This window comes from Xenopus laevis, chromosome 2S (assembly GCF_017654675.1).
Source record: "Xenopus laevis strain J_2021 chromosome 2S, Xenopus_laevis_v10.1, whole genome shotgun sequence".
Taxonomy (NCBI): Eukaryota; Metazoa; Chordata; class Amphibia; order Anura; family Pipidae; genus Xenopus; species Xenopus laevis.
The window spans coordinates 20,033,231-20,050,666 of record NC_054374.1 but is presented as its reverse complement, the minus strand read 5'-3'; the positions used below and the strand labels follow the sequence as shown (position 1 = coordinate 20,050,666).

Here is a 17,436-nt window from a genome sequence, read left to right as displayed (position 1 = left end):
GACTTAAAGGATAAGTAAACATTTAAAATAAGTGATTGTAAGATTGATACAAGTGCTATTCTAAGAAATTTTGAAATGTACATTTTTTTTTTATTCCAAGATATTATGGGATACATGTACTATTATTATGAATAAGTTGTAAAAACAGCGCCACCTGCTGGTTAGTGTAACCATCAGGTGAAAGAAAGAGGCTGCTTCTGATGCTGCAACCCTACAACTTTAGCCCCAGCAACCTTGCCAAAATGAGTGGTTCTTTAAATGCATGGCCAGCTGCACTCTTAGGGTTAGGCCAGACGAGGAGATTCGGGGAAATTTTGTCGCCTGGCGAGATAGTCGCGCAAAACACGTGGCGATTAGTGGTCAGGCGACAAAACCTCCCCGAATCTCCTCGTCTGGCCTTACCCTTAATGAGATTTTAAATTGTAACAGTAATAGGGACAGCACTAACAGCCACTTTGTCTGTGACAGGCTGTAATAATCTGAGTACTGTTAATGGCATAGAAAATCCACATTAAATCCATTATTATACAGTTATGGGACCTGTTATCCAGAATTCTTGGGACATGGGGCTTTTCGGATAACGTATCTTTCCGTAATTTGGATCTTCACACCTTCAGTCTACTAGAAACTCATGTAAAGTTTAAATAAATCCAATGGGCTGGTTTCGCCTCCAATAAGAATTATTAGTTTGGATCAAGTACAAGCTACTGTTTTATTATTACAGAGAAAAAGGAAATCATTTGTAGAAATTTAAATGGGGTCTATGGGAGAGGGCCTTTCTGTAATTCTAAACTTTCTGGATAACGGGTTTCCGGATAATGGATCCCATACCTGTACAACATAATCCCTAGTGGCTGTTCACTCGTATCTATAAAGAATATTTCTGCTAAGATAAGCAGTGTGGTAACTCATAGTATTGTGTATACTTGTAAATAGAGAAAGTAAACTGAGGGGAATCTGGGGTTATGTTGCAGCGTCTTTGTGTATTTATAACCTGCCTTTACAGGTACACTTTGCCGCTGGCTGATAAACTCCTGGTCTAAAGTCATTAGAATTTATTCCAGACCATCATTTACTTAGCCTAAACACAATATACATATTGAATGAGTAACTGCTTGCTAAGGCATAGGAGGTGCTGGCCCGGTGGGACTTTTCAGATAGACCACTGCCAGTACCGAAGCCCCATCTGCTTACTATAACTGTCTATTCCACATTCCTTTGTGTCTCGGGCTGATAGGCAGCACCTAGCTTTATCCTTTTCCTCCAGCATTCACTGTGTATGAAGCAGAGAGCTGATTGCTGTGATCTGGTGGCCTGTCTGCTCTGCACAAGTTCTGTATATTGAATTAAAGATGCATGAAGATTTGTATGTAGTCATTTGTATGCTGATAGCTTGCAACATGTAATAAAAGCCTGTATTTTAATGATCCGCAAAATTTTTTTTTTTACTGCTTACATGGGAATGCTACAACAGCCTCAGGAAAAGTGTAATGAGCTGCAGGTTGGGCACATAAATGGGGTAATGAACTAAACTCAGAATGCCAAAAACCCAAAAAATTGTTGTTTTTTTTTAGTATTAACTCCGAATTTTTAGTGGAAAAACAAAACACAAATTTTTCGGGATTTGTTATACCTCGAGGATGGAAAAATTCAGAATCCGAAAATCTGGCATCTTAGACCTGCCGAGGTTGCATATAAATCAATGGGAGCAGTCCCAAAGATTTTTTGATCTGAGCCGGGTTTCGCGCAATAATCCGAAGATTTTGTGGTTTTCAGGCAAAAATCAGAAGAAATCAGAGTTATCAGGTTTTTTCCGGCAAACAACATTTTTGGAAAAGTGTATTAATAAATAAGGAGAAAAAACCTGTACGGATTTGGTCTGAGTTTTTTTCAGAAAATATTGAGATAAATTTGGACTTTGATAAATGGGCCTCAAAGTGTAACCTTTGAAATACCAGCGAGGTGGCATCCTTATTCATAATATTGGTTTGCCACCCGGCCTGTATTTTACCAGCCTAGCTGGTAAAACACCTGCCAAGGCTGGGAGCCGGTATATTCTTAAACGGAGCCCCAATCTAAGGTGTAGAGCCTACACTCCAGTTGGGGGTAACGGTAGTTTTTTTTATTTGAACTCTCCAGCACTAGGACAGTCGCACGAGGAAGGAGCTCCCGGTGTGAGTTACTATATTGTTCAAAGCGCATAACGAGCTTCTGACGTCACGCACATGTGCATAACTTGACGGGTTGCGGCATTTGCTCATTATGCACATGCCCCAACATGGCCGATCAAACCGGGAGCTCCCTCCCGGTGCAGGCGTCCTGGCACTTGCGGGGGGAAATTAAAAAGGAAAAAAAACAAACTACGGTTACCCCCAGCGCTCGTGCCCGACCATGTTGTAGGGAAGAATGACTTGGTGGAGAACGATGGAGGGGAGGAAAGGGGGAAGGGTTGAGTAATGGAGTAGAGCGACGGAGGGGAGGTAGTGGTGAGTGACGGAGGGGTGGGTGCCAGAGGGAAGAAAGGGGACGAAGACTGAGGGTTGGGAACATGGACTAGGGGTAGGCAGAAGACAATTTTAGAGGTGGGCCCCCTCTTTCATTGCACCCTAGGCAGCTGCCTCTTCTGTTTACCCCTAGTTCTGGTGATCAGTGACAGGTCAAAAAGAGTTTCATTGCACACTCAACTCGAACACTCCCTGACCCACAACGTCATCATTTTTTATATATCTGCACCAAACCCGCCCATGTCTGACATCACCAGAAGGGTAGAGGTAGACAGGCACAAGTATATAAATGAGGCAGCTGGTGGGGCATTTTGCAGTGAAGCAACATGGTGGCTGGGGGGGGGGGTTCACTCCCTGCTAAAGATGTGCTGAGCAGGCCCAAAACCACCTGACCCGTGGGTAAAGCAGAGGATTTAGGGAAATCCAGTACAACACTAATTGCTTCCCAGTGACAATGATAGGAAGCACTACAGTGAGCCATGAACCCAGCAGGCAAGATATGGACCTGTTCCAATAATGATGAGCCAGTGTGGCTAAATAGCAGCCGAATACGAATTCAAAACCAATAGCACCAGCAGCACTCGATGCCATCGAGCCAAACTCTCATGCCTTGCAGCATGCCACCCCAGGGTCCTTTTGATCTCTGCTGCAATAACCTCTGACTCACACTGGTCTTTTTCTAGTTACGGGAATTAGAATTTTTATTAAAAATAATTTGCATTCTCTATTGCTGCTTTCACAGAAAATCGCAGCCTTTCAGATGCCAAAATCTCGAGTTGGAGGAAGTAGACTGGTCCTGAAATGACTCAGAACCTTGGGTTCCAGGACTGTCAGAACCAAAGACCACAAAGTGCAATAGATACTGGGTTTTATATAATAAATATCATTTGCAGTGATTTTTTATTTGGCACTGTATTCACTAGTTGGAAGGGTATTACGCTTCATAACTACATCTGCTTCTTTATTGCAGGGGTCTTTGCAGAGCACAAAATTAAGGAGCCCGAGCCTGGAGTGGGAAGTAAGAGACTAGAATCATCAGTCAACAACTTGAAACCACCATTCTGTCTATAACTAACTTTGAAGAGAGTGGGGAAATGACCACAGGTGTAGTTAGAAGTTACTGTTCCTCATAGAAAAATCATTTTAGGGCCCCCATAACTCGAGTGCATCAGACCCCCCTGCAAAAAAAGTCTTCAAAGGGGCCCGCATCCCACCTCTGCCCCACCCACTCCCGCCTCCTCCCACCCCAGCCCGATTTGCATCTCCCTTCCTTGCCGCTGGGGAGGAGGTAGGGTTGCCACCTGTCCGGTTTTGACCCCCCCCCACAACGTCATGGCCCCGTCACTGCCCCGCCGCATCAATGCTCCGTCTCCCCCTGGAGTTCATCGGGGGGAAAGGTGGCAACCCTAGAAGGAGGGAGTTTTTTTTGTCCTGCTAATGCGCCAATTGTTAGATATGCATTTACCCTCTCGCAGCTCTACTACCATATTTTCCAGCAAGTATCCGGTGGCGGGCTGGGGGAATATTATTCTGGTGCCCATAGGGAAGAGACAGCCCTGTCTGGATATGACTTACCTGTGGTGATAATAACATTTACAGGATGGCTCAACTTTGAGTTAACTTTTTGTATGTTATAGAATGGCTAATTCTAAGCAACGTCAGGCCCTCTTTAAATTCATATTCCAGTCTCTTCAAATCAAGGCATTGTTGCTAAAGTAAATTGGATCCTAGTAACCAGACTGCTTAAATTGCAAATTGGAGAGATGCTAAATAAACTAAATAACGCAAAAAAACACAAATAGTAAAAAATGAAAACCAGTTGCAAACTGTCTCAGAATTTCACTCTCTAAATCATACTTAAAGGGATACTGTCATGGGAAAAAATTTTTTTTTCAAAATAAATCAGTTAGTGCAGAATTCTGCACTAAAATCCATTTCTCAAAAAAAGATTTTTTTATATTCAATTTTGAAATCTGACATGGGGCTAGACATATTGTCAATTTCCCAGCTGCCCCAAGTCATGTGACTTGTGCTCTGATAAACTTCAATCACTCTTTACTGCTGTACTGCACGTTGGAGTGATATCACCCCCCTCCCTTTTACCCCCCAGCAGCCAAACAAAAGAACAATGGGAAGGTAACCAGATAGCAGCTCCCTAACACAAGATAACAGCTGCCTGGTAGATCTAAGAACAACACTCAATAGTAAAATCCCATGTCTCACTGAGACAAATTCAGTTACATTGAGAAGGAAAAACAACAGGCTGCCAGAAAGCATTTCTCTCCTAAAGTGCAGGCACAAGTCACATGACATGGGGCAGCTGGGAAATTGACAAAATGTCTAGCCCCATTTATTTCAAAATTGAATATAAAAAAATCTGAGAAATGGATTTCAGTGCAGAATTCTGCTGGAGCAGCTCTATTAACTGATGCGTTTTGAAAAACAAAAATTTTCCCATGACAGTATCCCTTTAAAGTGAATTTAAAAGTGAATCCTTTAAGAGGGATTGACAAACCTGTATTCAATCAGAAAATGGCAGAAAATTTGCATTTTAATTATATTATTACATTAACCCAGTTTATTAGTGTAAGGACACACGAGGAGATTCAGGGAGATTTTGTCGCCTGGCTACTAATCTCCTTGTCTTTTGAGCAACTATCTCCCTGAACTGCCTCAGTGTTTTTCCCCATAGGCTACAATGAAAAGTTGCCTGCGCTAATGCACACAGGGCGATGCGTTTTCAATAGTTGCCTGAAATTGCCTCACTGAGGCAACTTTTAAAAGAAATTACACTTCACACAAATTACTGAGAATCATGATGGCAAACAAATCCACTATATCAGCCTGTCAAATACTATTACCACTCCCAGTGAAGCAATAGTCAGTATTGAAGACAAAGCAGAAGGATTCTTTATAGGCCTTGATAAGTGTGACAACTGCCTGGACCTGTAGTTATCAAGCAGATATATTTTCTAACAACACTGAATCAATTCAAATAATCTATTTAAATAAAGTTCTAATTACCAAAATGCTGGTTTCTTTCTCTGTAGTGTAGGCCATGTATAAAATACCTTGCTCTCAAGTTTCAGATCCCTAAATGTTAGGGGAAGTACATATTTCCTTCTTCTGTCCAATAGTGTAAAAGAACATGAATCACTTGCCCTTTATATCATGTGATAGTTTCCCAAAAAATGGGGCATAATATGCCACACCTATCATACTGAGCATGCCCAAGATTCATGGATATATATGTGTATTTGCCCATATACTCAATAAATATAATTACTTATAGAGTGAAAGAAATCAGAAATACTTCTTTGCAGTTGGGAAAAAAGTCAAAACCCGGGCTAACGAGGAAATTTGGGACAGATGTCAGCTATGAATGAGATTGAATAGGGCAAAAAAGTGAATATGGATATGTGCAATGGTAATTCGAAACTGGAAATGCAAAAAGACCACAAAACTTGAAGATAATTATGGCTTCCTTGAGTTAAGGTGGCCATACACAGGGAGATCCGCTCGTTTGGCAATGTCGCCAAACGAGCAGGGGACGCCCGTCGGATGACCCCACACACAGGCCAATAAACTGCTGACTCGGTCTTACCTGCAGGGTAATATAATATATTGTACAGAATAAGATAGTATGCATCATTATAAATGTTATAATAAAGATGCAAAGAGATGGAAGGATATCTCTACAGAAAAAGCATTTTCTCAGCAGTGAAGACATATTGCTGAGAGGTGCACCTATCCAAGGGGAATGAATGGGGAAAACTGAACTGCGCTGAAAGATCAGCTAATTTGTTCTGGCATACAATAAAGTCAGCTATGATCATCTCCAATGAACTGCCATATATTTTTCTTAAAATAATATCCATACACGAGGAAATAAATATTGGTGATGTTATCACATACAAACATCCTGATGCACGTGTATAGCAGAGACAGCCTATACAAATAAACGGGCTATACATATCCTAAAGGGGAACTGAAGCACTTAAGTTCCCGTTCCGTACTGAGGCCCTCAGGTGCCACATTGTCAAGGGTGAACATCCAAAAAGCCCTTTCTTAAAGGCAAACCTGGGCATCTTCTCACGTTCTCAGCAGTGCAATGCCCCAGCATATATATTGTGGGATATTTCACTAGTTACATATTGCTAGATTGCTGAGATCTCTCACCCACAATTTTCTATTAGTTGCATATATTTATACCCAGGGGCGCTGAGCCGCTCGCCTCAGGCGGCAGTGCCAGATAGGATTCCAGGGGCGGCAAAAAGCTGCTCCTGCACCTTTAAGAGCAGAATTTCCGGTTTTTAAACTGGAAATTCGGCTGTACTATTGAGATAGAGCACAATTACGCTCTCCGCAATAGTGTTCCTGCCTCCCCTCCCGACAGGTAAGCCGGTGAGTGGGGGCGGCATTGCAGGATAGTCAGAATCGGCGCTGTTTATACCCCAGGAGTGGGTTTTCTTTGATCTCCTGCACTGACTCCAGAAAAAGACAAAGTTTCTGAAACGTAATTAATACTAGAGGCTTTTTGGTGGAGAGCCAAGAACACAGAGCGGCTGCACTTCAATACATTTCAGATAAGTAAAGAAACAATTGTAACTATTTAAGCAGGTACTGTTATAGCACATAAAATATGGCCCTAAACCTCCCAGAAATGTGTTCAAACTTTCATAACCTGATTTTGTAAAATGGATATGGTAATTAGGGGATTTGGCCACAAATGGAAGTGGTCAAATATTTTGCAGTGCTATGCGCAGCTGATATTTTTGTCCCTCTTTACATTTTTCAAATATTGGGAGGTATGTGTGTGGCTTTGGCAAAATGGGATTGAGGCATCATCAGAAATCACCCTGTTCAGAAAGGGGGAGCAGGGTTGGACTGAGGTCCCCAGTACCACCACCTGCAAGGATTGTGGTTGTGTCACCGGGGCCCAATGGGTGTTCTGTCAGCAGGTCAGGACTGGGACTGGTAGACTGGTACACAGAGGGCCAAACAGCCCCTCACCAGAACAATAAATAGTGACTGTCTATGGCAGGGGTCCTCAAACTATGGCCCCCAGGCCGGAAATGGCCCTCCAAGGCTATTTACTCGGCCCCCAACCCGCTATAGTCACGTCCAGTGTCATTAGCGTCAGTAAGGGGGACGCGGTGATGTAACGCACTGGGGCCAAGGAATAGAGAGGATCTGCAAGCGGCAACTTAGTAGCAGTGTGTCACTCACCCGATCCAGGTACTCCTCTTGCACGCACCCTCCGCACATGTCGGGGTCGTAACTGGGGTTACAGGGGAACCATCAACCAAATCCCTGCTCTCAAGGAGAGACAGATACGTAGTTATGTGCGAAGGACCGCCATCAGGGGGGCACTGGGGGGGGACATTGTCCTGGGCCCGATGGCTTCTATATGTTAAAGGGGGCCTGGCCGTGCTGCGTTTCCTGGATTAGCCAGGCCCCCCTTGAACTGCCAATGTAGGAGCCGAGTAGTGCCGAACTAGGAGCCGAGTGGAACTAAAGTAGGAGCCGAGTAGCGCTGAAGTATGAGCAGAATATTGCTTTTTTCAAAGTATAGTGGGGCCCCCCCAACAGTCTGAGGGACCGTGCGCTGGCCCCGTTAAAAAAGTTTGAGGACCGCTGGTCTATGGCATCTTATATATATATTACCGGCCTGGCTGGTAAAAATTATGGCTGAACCCAATGTTATTTTAGGGAAAAAAGATAAATATATAGGAAGGCCTGAATTTTTTTCCAGAAAAGGTGGCAACCCTATGTAGGAAACATGGCACAGGCAACTAGTGTACACACTGCTGGTGGGAAAGACACGTTGCTAGAGGCAACTACACAATTGTTGTGGGGCAGCCATATTGCTAGAGGCAATTCCACTCAGCTACAGGCAACTATTCACACTACTAGAAGCAATTACACACTGCCTGTAGGACTGACATATTGTTAGAAGCATTTATCAGAAGCTACAGCCACAGGCAAATTCTCACTGGATGTTGGGCAGAGAGACTGCTGGCGGCAGTGGCACATTATAAACTGTACAGGTAATTACTCTTTGCCCAGGTGTATTAATCCAGAGCAACCAATCAGCTGTCTGCTTTTAGAGATTTGACGGCCCCACTTACAGTCGAACTGCCATTGGACACAAGGGGGCACGGGATCAAACAGAGACGCTATCCAATAGGCGCTTGTTTGAGTAAGCGGTGGGAGGGGGTCTGATTTGTGATACACCTCCGCTGATATTGGTCAGTGCGTGCGGCCTCACACAGGCAGACGGGAATGCGGTGAGACTTGTGGCGCAGTGATGGCCGCGGAGCCGGGCCTTTTATTCCTGTCACAATTCTGCTTCCTGCTGTTCCTGCCGCCCTGGACCGGAACACTGACATCAGGTTAGTCCGCGCTGTGTCTCCGCTGCGCTCTCTGGGATTGGAGCCGGGGCTTCTGTGTATGAAGGTGCAACTCCCGGCATTCCTTGTCTTCTTGTGGATAGCGCTAACAGTTTTAGTGTAACTGGAGAGAAACCTCTGCTAAACTCCAAAGTCGCTCTCCCTGGCTATGACTGCTGTCTGCCTGGGGCTGTCACTCTCCCTGGGGCTGTCACTCTCCCTGGGGCTGTCACTCTCCCTGGCTATGACTGCTGTCTCCCTGGGTCTGGCCTCTCCCCGGGTCTGGCCTGTGTTGCTCTCTCTCTCTATGTCTGGCTTCTGTCTGGGTCTCTCTATGTCAGGCCTCTGTCGCGGTAAAGCTTTGGTTGCTCTCTGGTTATAAGTGCTGGCACTTTTTGGGGGGGATAATCTTTATGATATGACATGCTGGGATTACTGCCTGTCCCTGTGTGTGAGTGTCTGTCTGGCTACTCGTCAGTCTCCCTCCCTTTAAGGTATCTGTGTGTATATAATGTCACTGACTGACTAGTGCTCTTGCCTATTGTCTAACTCTCACCTGCCTTTGATGCCATTCAATGTATTATTTTTTTTTTTGCTTTTGACTTCCAAGGCTGTATCACTGTACTTTGACTGTCTCACACAGTATCACTGCACTCTCACTTGCCTCTGACTGTCTCACACAGTATCACTGCACTCTCACTTGCCTCTGACTGTCTCACACAGTATCACTGCACTCTCACTTGCCTCTGACTGTATCGCACAGTATCACTGCACTCTCACTTGCCTCTGACTGTCTCACACAGTATCACTGCACTCTCACTTGCCTCTCACTGTCTCACACAGTATCACTGCACTCTCACTTGCCTCTCACTGTCTCACACAGTATCACTGCACTCTCACTTGCCTCTCACTGTCTCACACAGTATCACTGCACTCTCGCTTGCCTCTCACTGTCTCACACAGTATCACTGCACTCTCGCTTGCCTCTGACTGTCTCACACAGTATCACTGCACTCTCACTTGCCTCTCACTGTCTCACACAGTATCACTGCACTCTCACTTGCCTCTCACTGTCTCACACAGTATCACTGCACTCTCACTTGCCTCTCACTGTCTCACACAGTATCACTGCACTCTCACTTGCCTCTGACTGTCTCACACAGTATCACTGCACTCTCACTTGCCTCTCACTGTCTCACACAGTATCACTGCACTCTCGCTTGCCTCTCACTGTCTCACACAGTATCACTGCACTCTCGCTTGCCTCTGACTGTCTCACACAGTATCACTGCACTCTCACTTGCCTCTCACTGTCTCACACAGTATCACTGCACTCTCACTTGCCTCTGACTGTCTCACACAGCAGTGCCTGTTCTTTGATATATTACCCTGTAACTATACTTTCTCCTTTCAGTTCAGTGTCACTTTTTGGGCAGTAGGTAGTAAATTCCTACTCCCAGTTTCATGGCTAGAGAACCCTAAGAATTCATCCGTAATAAGGGGTTTGTGCCCCCTGACAGAGAGACGCCTGTTGCATCCCAACACTTTGTGTGCCTCATGCCTTTACTTGTCAGATAACTGACGCACATTAACTCTTGCCCCTCCCTGCTCAGTGCAGCTCATACACAATGTATCTGTGCCCCTGATGGATGTATTAATAAAGGTCAAGCGATCATGTCTGTTGTTTGTTGTTGAATGTATGCAAAATGGGAAACCGAACATTGTTAGGATGAGAAGGGCTAAAAAGAGCCAAAAAGCGTTTCAATAGCAATTTAAATGCAAAGTGAAGCCTTCTGAAATCAGAAAGTATTTACTTTCCACACACACTTTCCATACACACAGCACTGCCTAGATACCAAAGTAAGAGTTTTGATTCTCCCATAAGGCATCATGGAAGGAGACGTGCAAATCACTCCTTTATGTTCCTTTGGCCAACTCTGCATCCAGAACCGCTGGTTTATAGCACAGATACATCCTAATGTTTCAGAGACATATATCCAAACTTGCAGACAGACTGTTTCGATCTTGTCTGCAAGTTTGGATATATGCATCTGAACCATTAGGCTGGATCTGTGCTATAAACCAGCGGTTCTGGATGCAAAGTTGGCCAAAGGATTATTTTGGTATCTAGGCAGTGCTGTGTGTTTGGCATGAGACAAGTAAATACTTTCTGATTTACGAAGGCTTCACTTTGTTGAATGTAGAAAGTGTTTCTTGGAGGTCATGTGGTGTGTTTGCTACTTTGTTGCTTCCAAGAAGCTGCTGTGCAGTTTGTTGCAGAACTATGCTCGTCTGCCTCCCAGCCAATGAAATGCTTTCCCTTGCACCTCAGCAAATTCATTAAAGGGGTGGTTTACCTTCAAACAACTAGTTGGTTTCAGATAGATCACCAGAAATAACGACTTTTTCCAATGACTTTCTATTTTCTATGTGTGACGGTTTTTCTAATATTGAAGTGTAAAGTGTCATTTCTCTCCTTCTACAGCAGCTCTGGGAGGGGGGGGTCGCCGACCCTGTAAACTGTTCTTAATGGATACATTTAGTTGATACATTTCTTATCTTTGTCCCTGCTGAGCAGAATCTCTGTGTTTCATTACAGGCAGTTGTTAGACTTGATACAATAGTTGCTAATATTCCAGAGATGCTGCTGAGAAATGGATCAACTAAATGTTGCAAAATTGTAACAGTTCAGAGTCTGCGCCTGAATTACTGAGCTGCCAGACTCAAACACCAGAGACACAAACATTCAACTTTAAAGGGATACTGTCATGGAAAAAAACATTTTTTTAAAAATGAATCAGTTAACAATGCTGCTCCAGCAGAATTTTGCGCTGAAATCCATTTCTTAAAAGAGCAAACATATTATTTTATATTCAATTTTGACATCTGACATGGGGCTAGACATATTGTCAATTTCCCAGCTGCCCCTGGTCATGTGACTTGTGCTCTGATCAACTTCAATCACTCTTTACTGCTGTTTTGCAAGTTGGATTGATATCACCCCCTCCCTTTTCCCCCCCAGCAGCCAAACTAAAGAACAGTGGGAAGGTAAACAGATAGGAGCTCCCTAACACAAGATAACAGCTGCCTGGTAGATCTAAGAACAACACTCAATAGTAAAAACCCATGTCCCACTGAGACACATTCAGTTACATTGAGAAGGAAAAACAGCAGCCTGTCATAAAGCATTTCTCTCCTAAAGTGCAGGCACAAGTCACATGACCAGGGGCAGCTGGGAAATTGACAAAATGTCTAGCCCCATGTCAGATTTCAAAATTGAATATAAAAAAAATCTGTTTGCTCTTTTGAGAAATGGATTTCAGTGCAGCATTCTGCTGGAGTAGCACTATTAACTGATGCATTTTGAAGAAAACATGTTTTCCGATGACAGGATCCCTTTAAACTTAGACTTTGGAAAAAACGTAAAAAATAAATAATGTAATTGAAAAAAGTCTTTATTCCTGGGGAACAATCTAAAAACAACTGAATTGAAAAAAGTGTTTGGAAGGTGAACAACCCCTTTAATATCACTGACCAAGCCAATCGCTCTAGTGAACTACAGCCGCAAATAAAGTGCTACAAAAAGAAACATTCAGTGCATTAGATACATTGCTCCCTGTGAAGCGGCACAGCTGTGAATATAACGCTGCATATAATAAATCTAACTGTGATATTTACAGGGGGTGTGCTTACTAATTGGCTACAAGTGCAAGCTGAAATAACTTTTGAGCCTGGTCTCCCCGTATTGACCCACAACTCTTATTTGAGAGGCAACAGAGTATGGTATTGTACAGGTATGGGATCCGTTATCCAGAAAGCTCTGAATTACGGAAAGGTCGTCTCTCATAGACTCCATTTTATCAAAATATTTAAAAATGATTTCCAGCTCCCTAACAGAAGATAACAGCTGCCTGGTAGATCTAAGAACAACACTCAATATTAAAAACCCATGTCCCACTGAGACACATTCAGTTACATTGAGAAGGAAAAACAGCAGCCTGCCAGAAAGCATGGCTCTCCTAAAGTGCAGGCACAAGTCACATGACCAGGGGCAGCTGGGAAATTGACAAAATGTCTAGCCCCATGTCAGATTTCAAAATTGAATATAAAAAAATCTGTTTGCTCTTTTGAGAAATGGATTTCAGTGCAGAATTCTGCTGGAGTAGCACTATTAACGGATGCGTTTTGAAAAAAACATGTTTTCTGATGACAGGATCCCTTTAAATTCCAGGCTTGTAGGAAACTTTTGGTTGCATAAAAACCAGTTGGGTTGTCAAATAGAGCTTTCTGTAGGCTGCCAGTCCACATAGGGGCTACCAAATAGCCAATCACAGTCCTTTGTTGGCATCCTCATGAACTATTTCCATGCTTATTGCTCCCCAACACTTAATACACTTGAATGTGACTCACGGATGAAAAAGGTTGGGGATCCCTGGTGTAGAGAGTGATCTTCTGAGACAATTTGCAATTGCTTTTTTATTAATATGAATAGGAGAGGGCTGAATAGAAAGATTAATAAAAAGTATCAATAACAATACATTTGTAGCCTTACAGATCATTTGTTTTTAGATGGGGTCAGTGACCCCCATTTGAAATCTGGAGTCTGGGCAGAGACACACAGTCAGATTTAGGGAGGTTAGTCGACCTGCGACAAATCCACTCTTCTTCGGGGAGACTAATCTTCCCCCGAACTGCCTTCCTGCCGGCTATAATGAAATTCCTTGTGAGGCGACTTCGGAAAATTAAGTGATCCAAGTGCCATCCCGCTGGCGGGAAGGCAGTTCGGGGAGATTACTCGCCCTGAAGAAGAGGAGATGTGTTTTAGCTCTTAGGGTAAGGCCACACGAGGAGATTCGGGGAGATCTTGTCGCCTGGCGACTAATCGCCTTGTCTTTTGCGCGACTTTCTCCCCGAACTGCCTCAGCGTTTTACCCCATAGGCTAGAACGAAAAGTCGCCTGCGCTAATGCACACGCGCCGATTCGTTTTCAATAGTCGTCCAAAGTTGCCTCGTTGCCGCGTGTGCATTAGCGCAGGCGACTTTTCATTGTAGCCTATGGGGAAAAACGCCGAGGCAGTTCAGGGAGATAGACGCGCAAAAGACGAGGCGATTAGTCGCCAGGCTACAAAAAACGAATCTCCTCGTGTGGCCTTACCCTTAGTGTTTCTAAGGAAAGATATTACAGATGTTGCACAGACACATTAAGGCTTGATAAAGGGCTCAGTGTAGCCGGAAACGTTGCCCTCAATTTGTATGCATTTGGGCTAAATAAATAACGGATTCACCTTTCAATCTTATCAGTGTGCTACTGGTTTTACTTCATATTGAATGCAGGTAAAGGTCATCCATTTGAAAGGGATCTTTTTTTCAAAACGAATCAGTTAATAGTGCTACTCCAGCAGAATTCTGCACTGAAATCCATTTCTCAAAAGAGCAAACAGATTTTTGTTATATTCAATTTTGAAATCTGACATGGGGCTAGACATTTTGTCAATTTCCCAGCAGCCCCTGGTCATGTGACTTGTGCCTGCACTTTAGGAGAGAAATGCTTTATGGCAGGCTGCTGTTTTTCCTTCTCAATGTAACTGAATGTGTCTCAGTGGGACATGGGTTTTTACTATTGAGTGGTGTTCTCAGATCTACCAGACAGCTGTTATCTTGTGTTAGGGAGCTGTTATCTGGTTACCTTCCTATTGTTCTTTTGTTTGGCTGCTGGGGGGAAAAGGGAGGGGGGTGATATCACTCCAACTTGCAGTACAGCAGTAAAGAGTGATTGAAGTTTATCAGAGCACAAGTCACATGACTTGGGGCAGCTGGGAAATTGACAAAATGTCTAGCCCTATGTCAGATTTCAAAATTGAATATAAAAAAATCTGTTTGCTCTTTTGAGAAATGGATTTCAGTGCAGCATTCTGCTGGAGCAGCACTATTAACTGAATTTTTTTTTTCCCATGACAGTATCCCTTTAAGCACCCAACACCCCCTCGGCTGTACAACAAAAGCTTTGAGCACTCCATAATAGACAAACACAGAGACACATTGAGATAACTTGCATATGTTACTAAGAATACTACCTCCCTTCATGCTTTCCAAATATAAGTAGCGAAACCATCTCTGTTGGGACCTTTGTTATATTTTCCATTAAACTGACCTTTTTAGTGCTTAGAAATATCTCACCACAAGCCATTGTTTGTAACTAAGCTGTAATGAGCACAGAACTTCCTCTCAAGCCACAGACCCACAAGGTGCCCCCCCAGTTGTTTTTGTATAGTCATTTTGCCATATGTTTATAGCAGTGTTAATTATGTGTTCCTTAGGTGTATGGGGTTTTTTTTGTAACTTTTATTGCATTAAAGGGTTTGTTCACCTTTGACTTAACTTTTCGTATGATGTAGAGAGTGATATTCTGAGGCAATTTTTTTTATTATTTGTGGTTTTTGAGTTACTTTGCTTTTTATTCAGCAGCTCTGCAGTTTCAACAATCTGGTTGCTAGGGTCCAAATTACCATAGCAACCATGCATTGAGCAATAAGAGACTAGAATTTGAATAGGAGAGGCCTGAATAGAAAGATGAGTAATAAAAAGTAGCAATAACAAAAAATTTGTAGCCTTATAGAGTACTTGTTTAGATGGGGTCAGTCACCCCCTATTAGAAAGATGTGAAGAGTTAGAAGAAGAAGGCAAATAACTAAAAAAAACTATAAAAATAAATAAATAACGAAGAGCAATTGAAAAAGTTCTTTAGACTTGGCCATTCTATAACATACTAAAAGTTAACTTAAAGGAGAAGGAAAGGCTAAAATGAAGTAAGCTTTATCAGAAAGGTCTATATAAATATACCAGTAAACCCTCAAAGTAATGCTGCTCTGAGTCCTCTGTCAAAGAAACACCACATTTAATTCCTTCTGTTGTGTACTCATGGGCTTCTGTATGAGACTTTCTGTTTTCAGCTTAAACCTCCACAGGGCTAGGGCTTGAGCATGCTCAGTTTGCTTCCCTATCCCCCTCCTCCCCTCCCTGCTGTAATCTGAGCCCAGAGCTATGGGAAGTGATGTCACACCAAGCTAATATGTTAGCTGCTATCCTAAACAATCAGAGAGAGAGCTTCTAGAGCTGTTTACTCAGGTATGGTAAAGCATTTTGCAGAATAAATATAGTGTTATAACTTGCACTATTGTTTCTAATCTTTTGGCAATAAACTACTTTGCTTTCCTTCTCCTTTAAAGGTGAACCACCCCTTTAACAAGATAAAAAAAAAAAATAATGTAATCCAGGACTGGGGAAGGCAGGCGCCACCAGAAAACTCTGGCAAAGGGCCTTCCACTCCAGTTGGCCTCTTCCTCCGACCCTCCTCCCCCGGGTTGCCCGGTTGAATCTGGGCCGGGGGGGTGGGCCGTGGCCAAGGTTGCAACCCGGCCGGTAGTTTACCGGCCTGGCTGATGAAAAATGGTGGTTGATTCCAATGTTCTTAATAGGGAAAAAAGATAAATATATAAGGAGGCCGGTATTTTTTTCCAGGAAAGGTGGTAACCCTAGCCGTGGCACAATAGGGGCGGGGTTGTGATGCCGAATGGGGACGTTCGTGATGGCAAGGGCGGGGCTATGAAGTAATTGGCCGATCGCCGGGTCAATTATAGGGAATGGAATCCTGCCCGGTTTTCCTACTTTGGAAAACTGGGCAGGCCCTTTTGACCTGGGCAGCCCTTAAAAAAAAAAATGGGCTTGGGTAGGTTATGGGGGACCTAGGGATCTGACAAGAAAATGATCTATTGATATTAATTAAGGTGCTGTGATTTAAAAATAAAATAACATTGATTTTGGCCAATGAGTTATAGAGAAGTTTAGCTAATTTACTAAACACACGTCAACATTCAGATTTATAGCATTTTGTTCAAAATCAAAGGGAAAGTGGATGTTCCCATCACAAAGCCACAGACTGAGGCAGTTACAATCTGCCTGATGCATTTATGTAGTTTGTGGTCAGTTTGATCTTTGTTGTTTTTTTTTCCCCCTGAGATTATATAGTGATTTCCATGCGAATAAACACCGCAGATATCTGAACACAAAGCCTTTAGTCATCTCTGCGTCTGCTGGATTAGTCATTTCTAGAACACTGGTGTCCGCCTCAACGTGACAAATAATATATCCCTATTGTACAATATATAAGGGCGCTAGAAGTGACAAAGGAGTTCCATGCCCATATAAAGGCACAGGGCTGCAACCCAAATGCTAAATGCATCAGCCGGGAGTGTGTCGTACCATTATGGTTGATATGGGCTCAGCACCACCCACACAGGATATTAAAGGACAAGGTAGGCCAGTGGCTAAGTGGTTAGAATTACTACCTTGCAGTGCTGGAGTCCTAGGTTTGATTCTACTTTCCGGTGTTTGTGTGAGTTTCCTCCCACACTCGCGAAACGTATAAGCAGATTAAAACAGGACAGTTGGGAGGTATGCATGTGGCACCTGCTATAAAATACTACTGGGTTGGTCTTTTTTCAGAAGCAATTTAACCACCAGTGGTGCCAGAAAACTGTTAC

General features: G+C 43.4%; 1 protein-coding gene across 2 annotated transcripts in view; it reads left to right on the top strand.

Moving 5' to 3' along the window:
* The first annotated feature begins 8,681 nt into the window (after positions 1-8,681).
* The window catches only part of LOC108709230 (interferon alpha/beta receptor 1), a 31,542-nt gene continuing 22,787 nt past the window's right edge, over positions 8,682-17,436 (top strand). Inside the window, exon 1 of one of the 2 annotated variants that reach the window (XM_018248888.2) lies at positions 8,682-8,899. In XM_018248888.2, coding sequence (XP_018104377.1) covers positions 8,815-8,899 — 85 coding nt within the window. In that variant the 5' untranslated portion in view covers positions 8,682-8,814. The remainder of the gene's footprint in view (positions 8,900-17,436) is intronic. The other variant, XM_018248889.2, reaches the window with a different exon arrangement.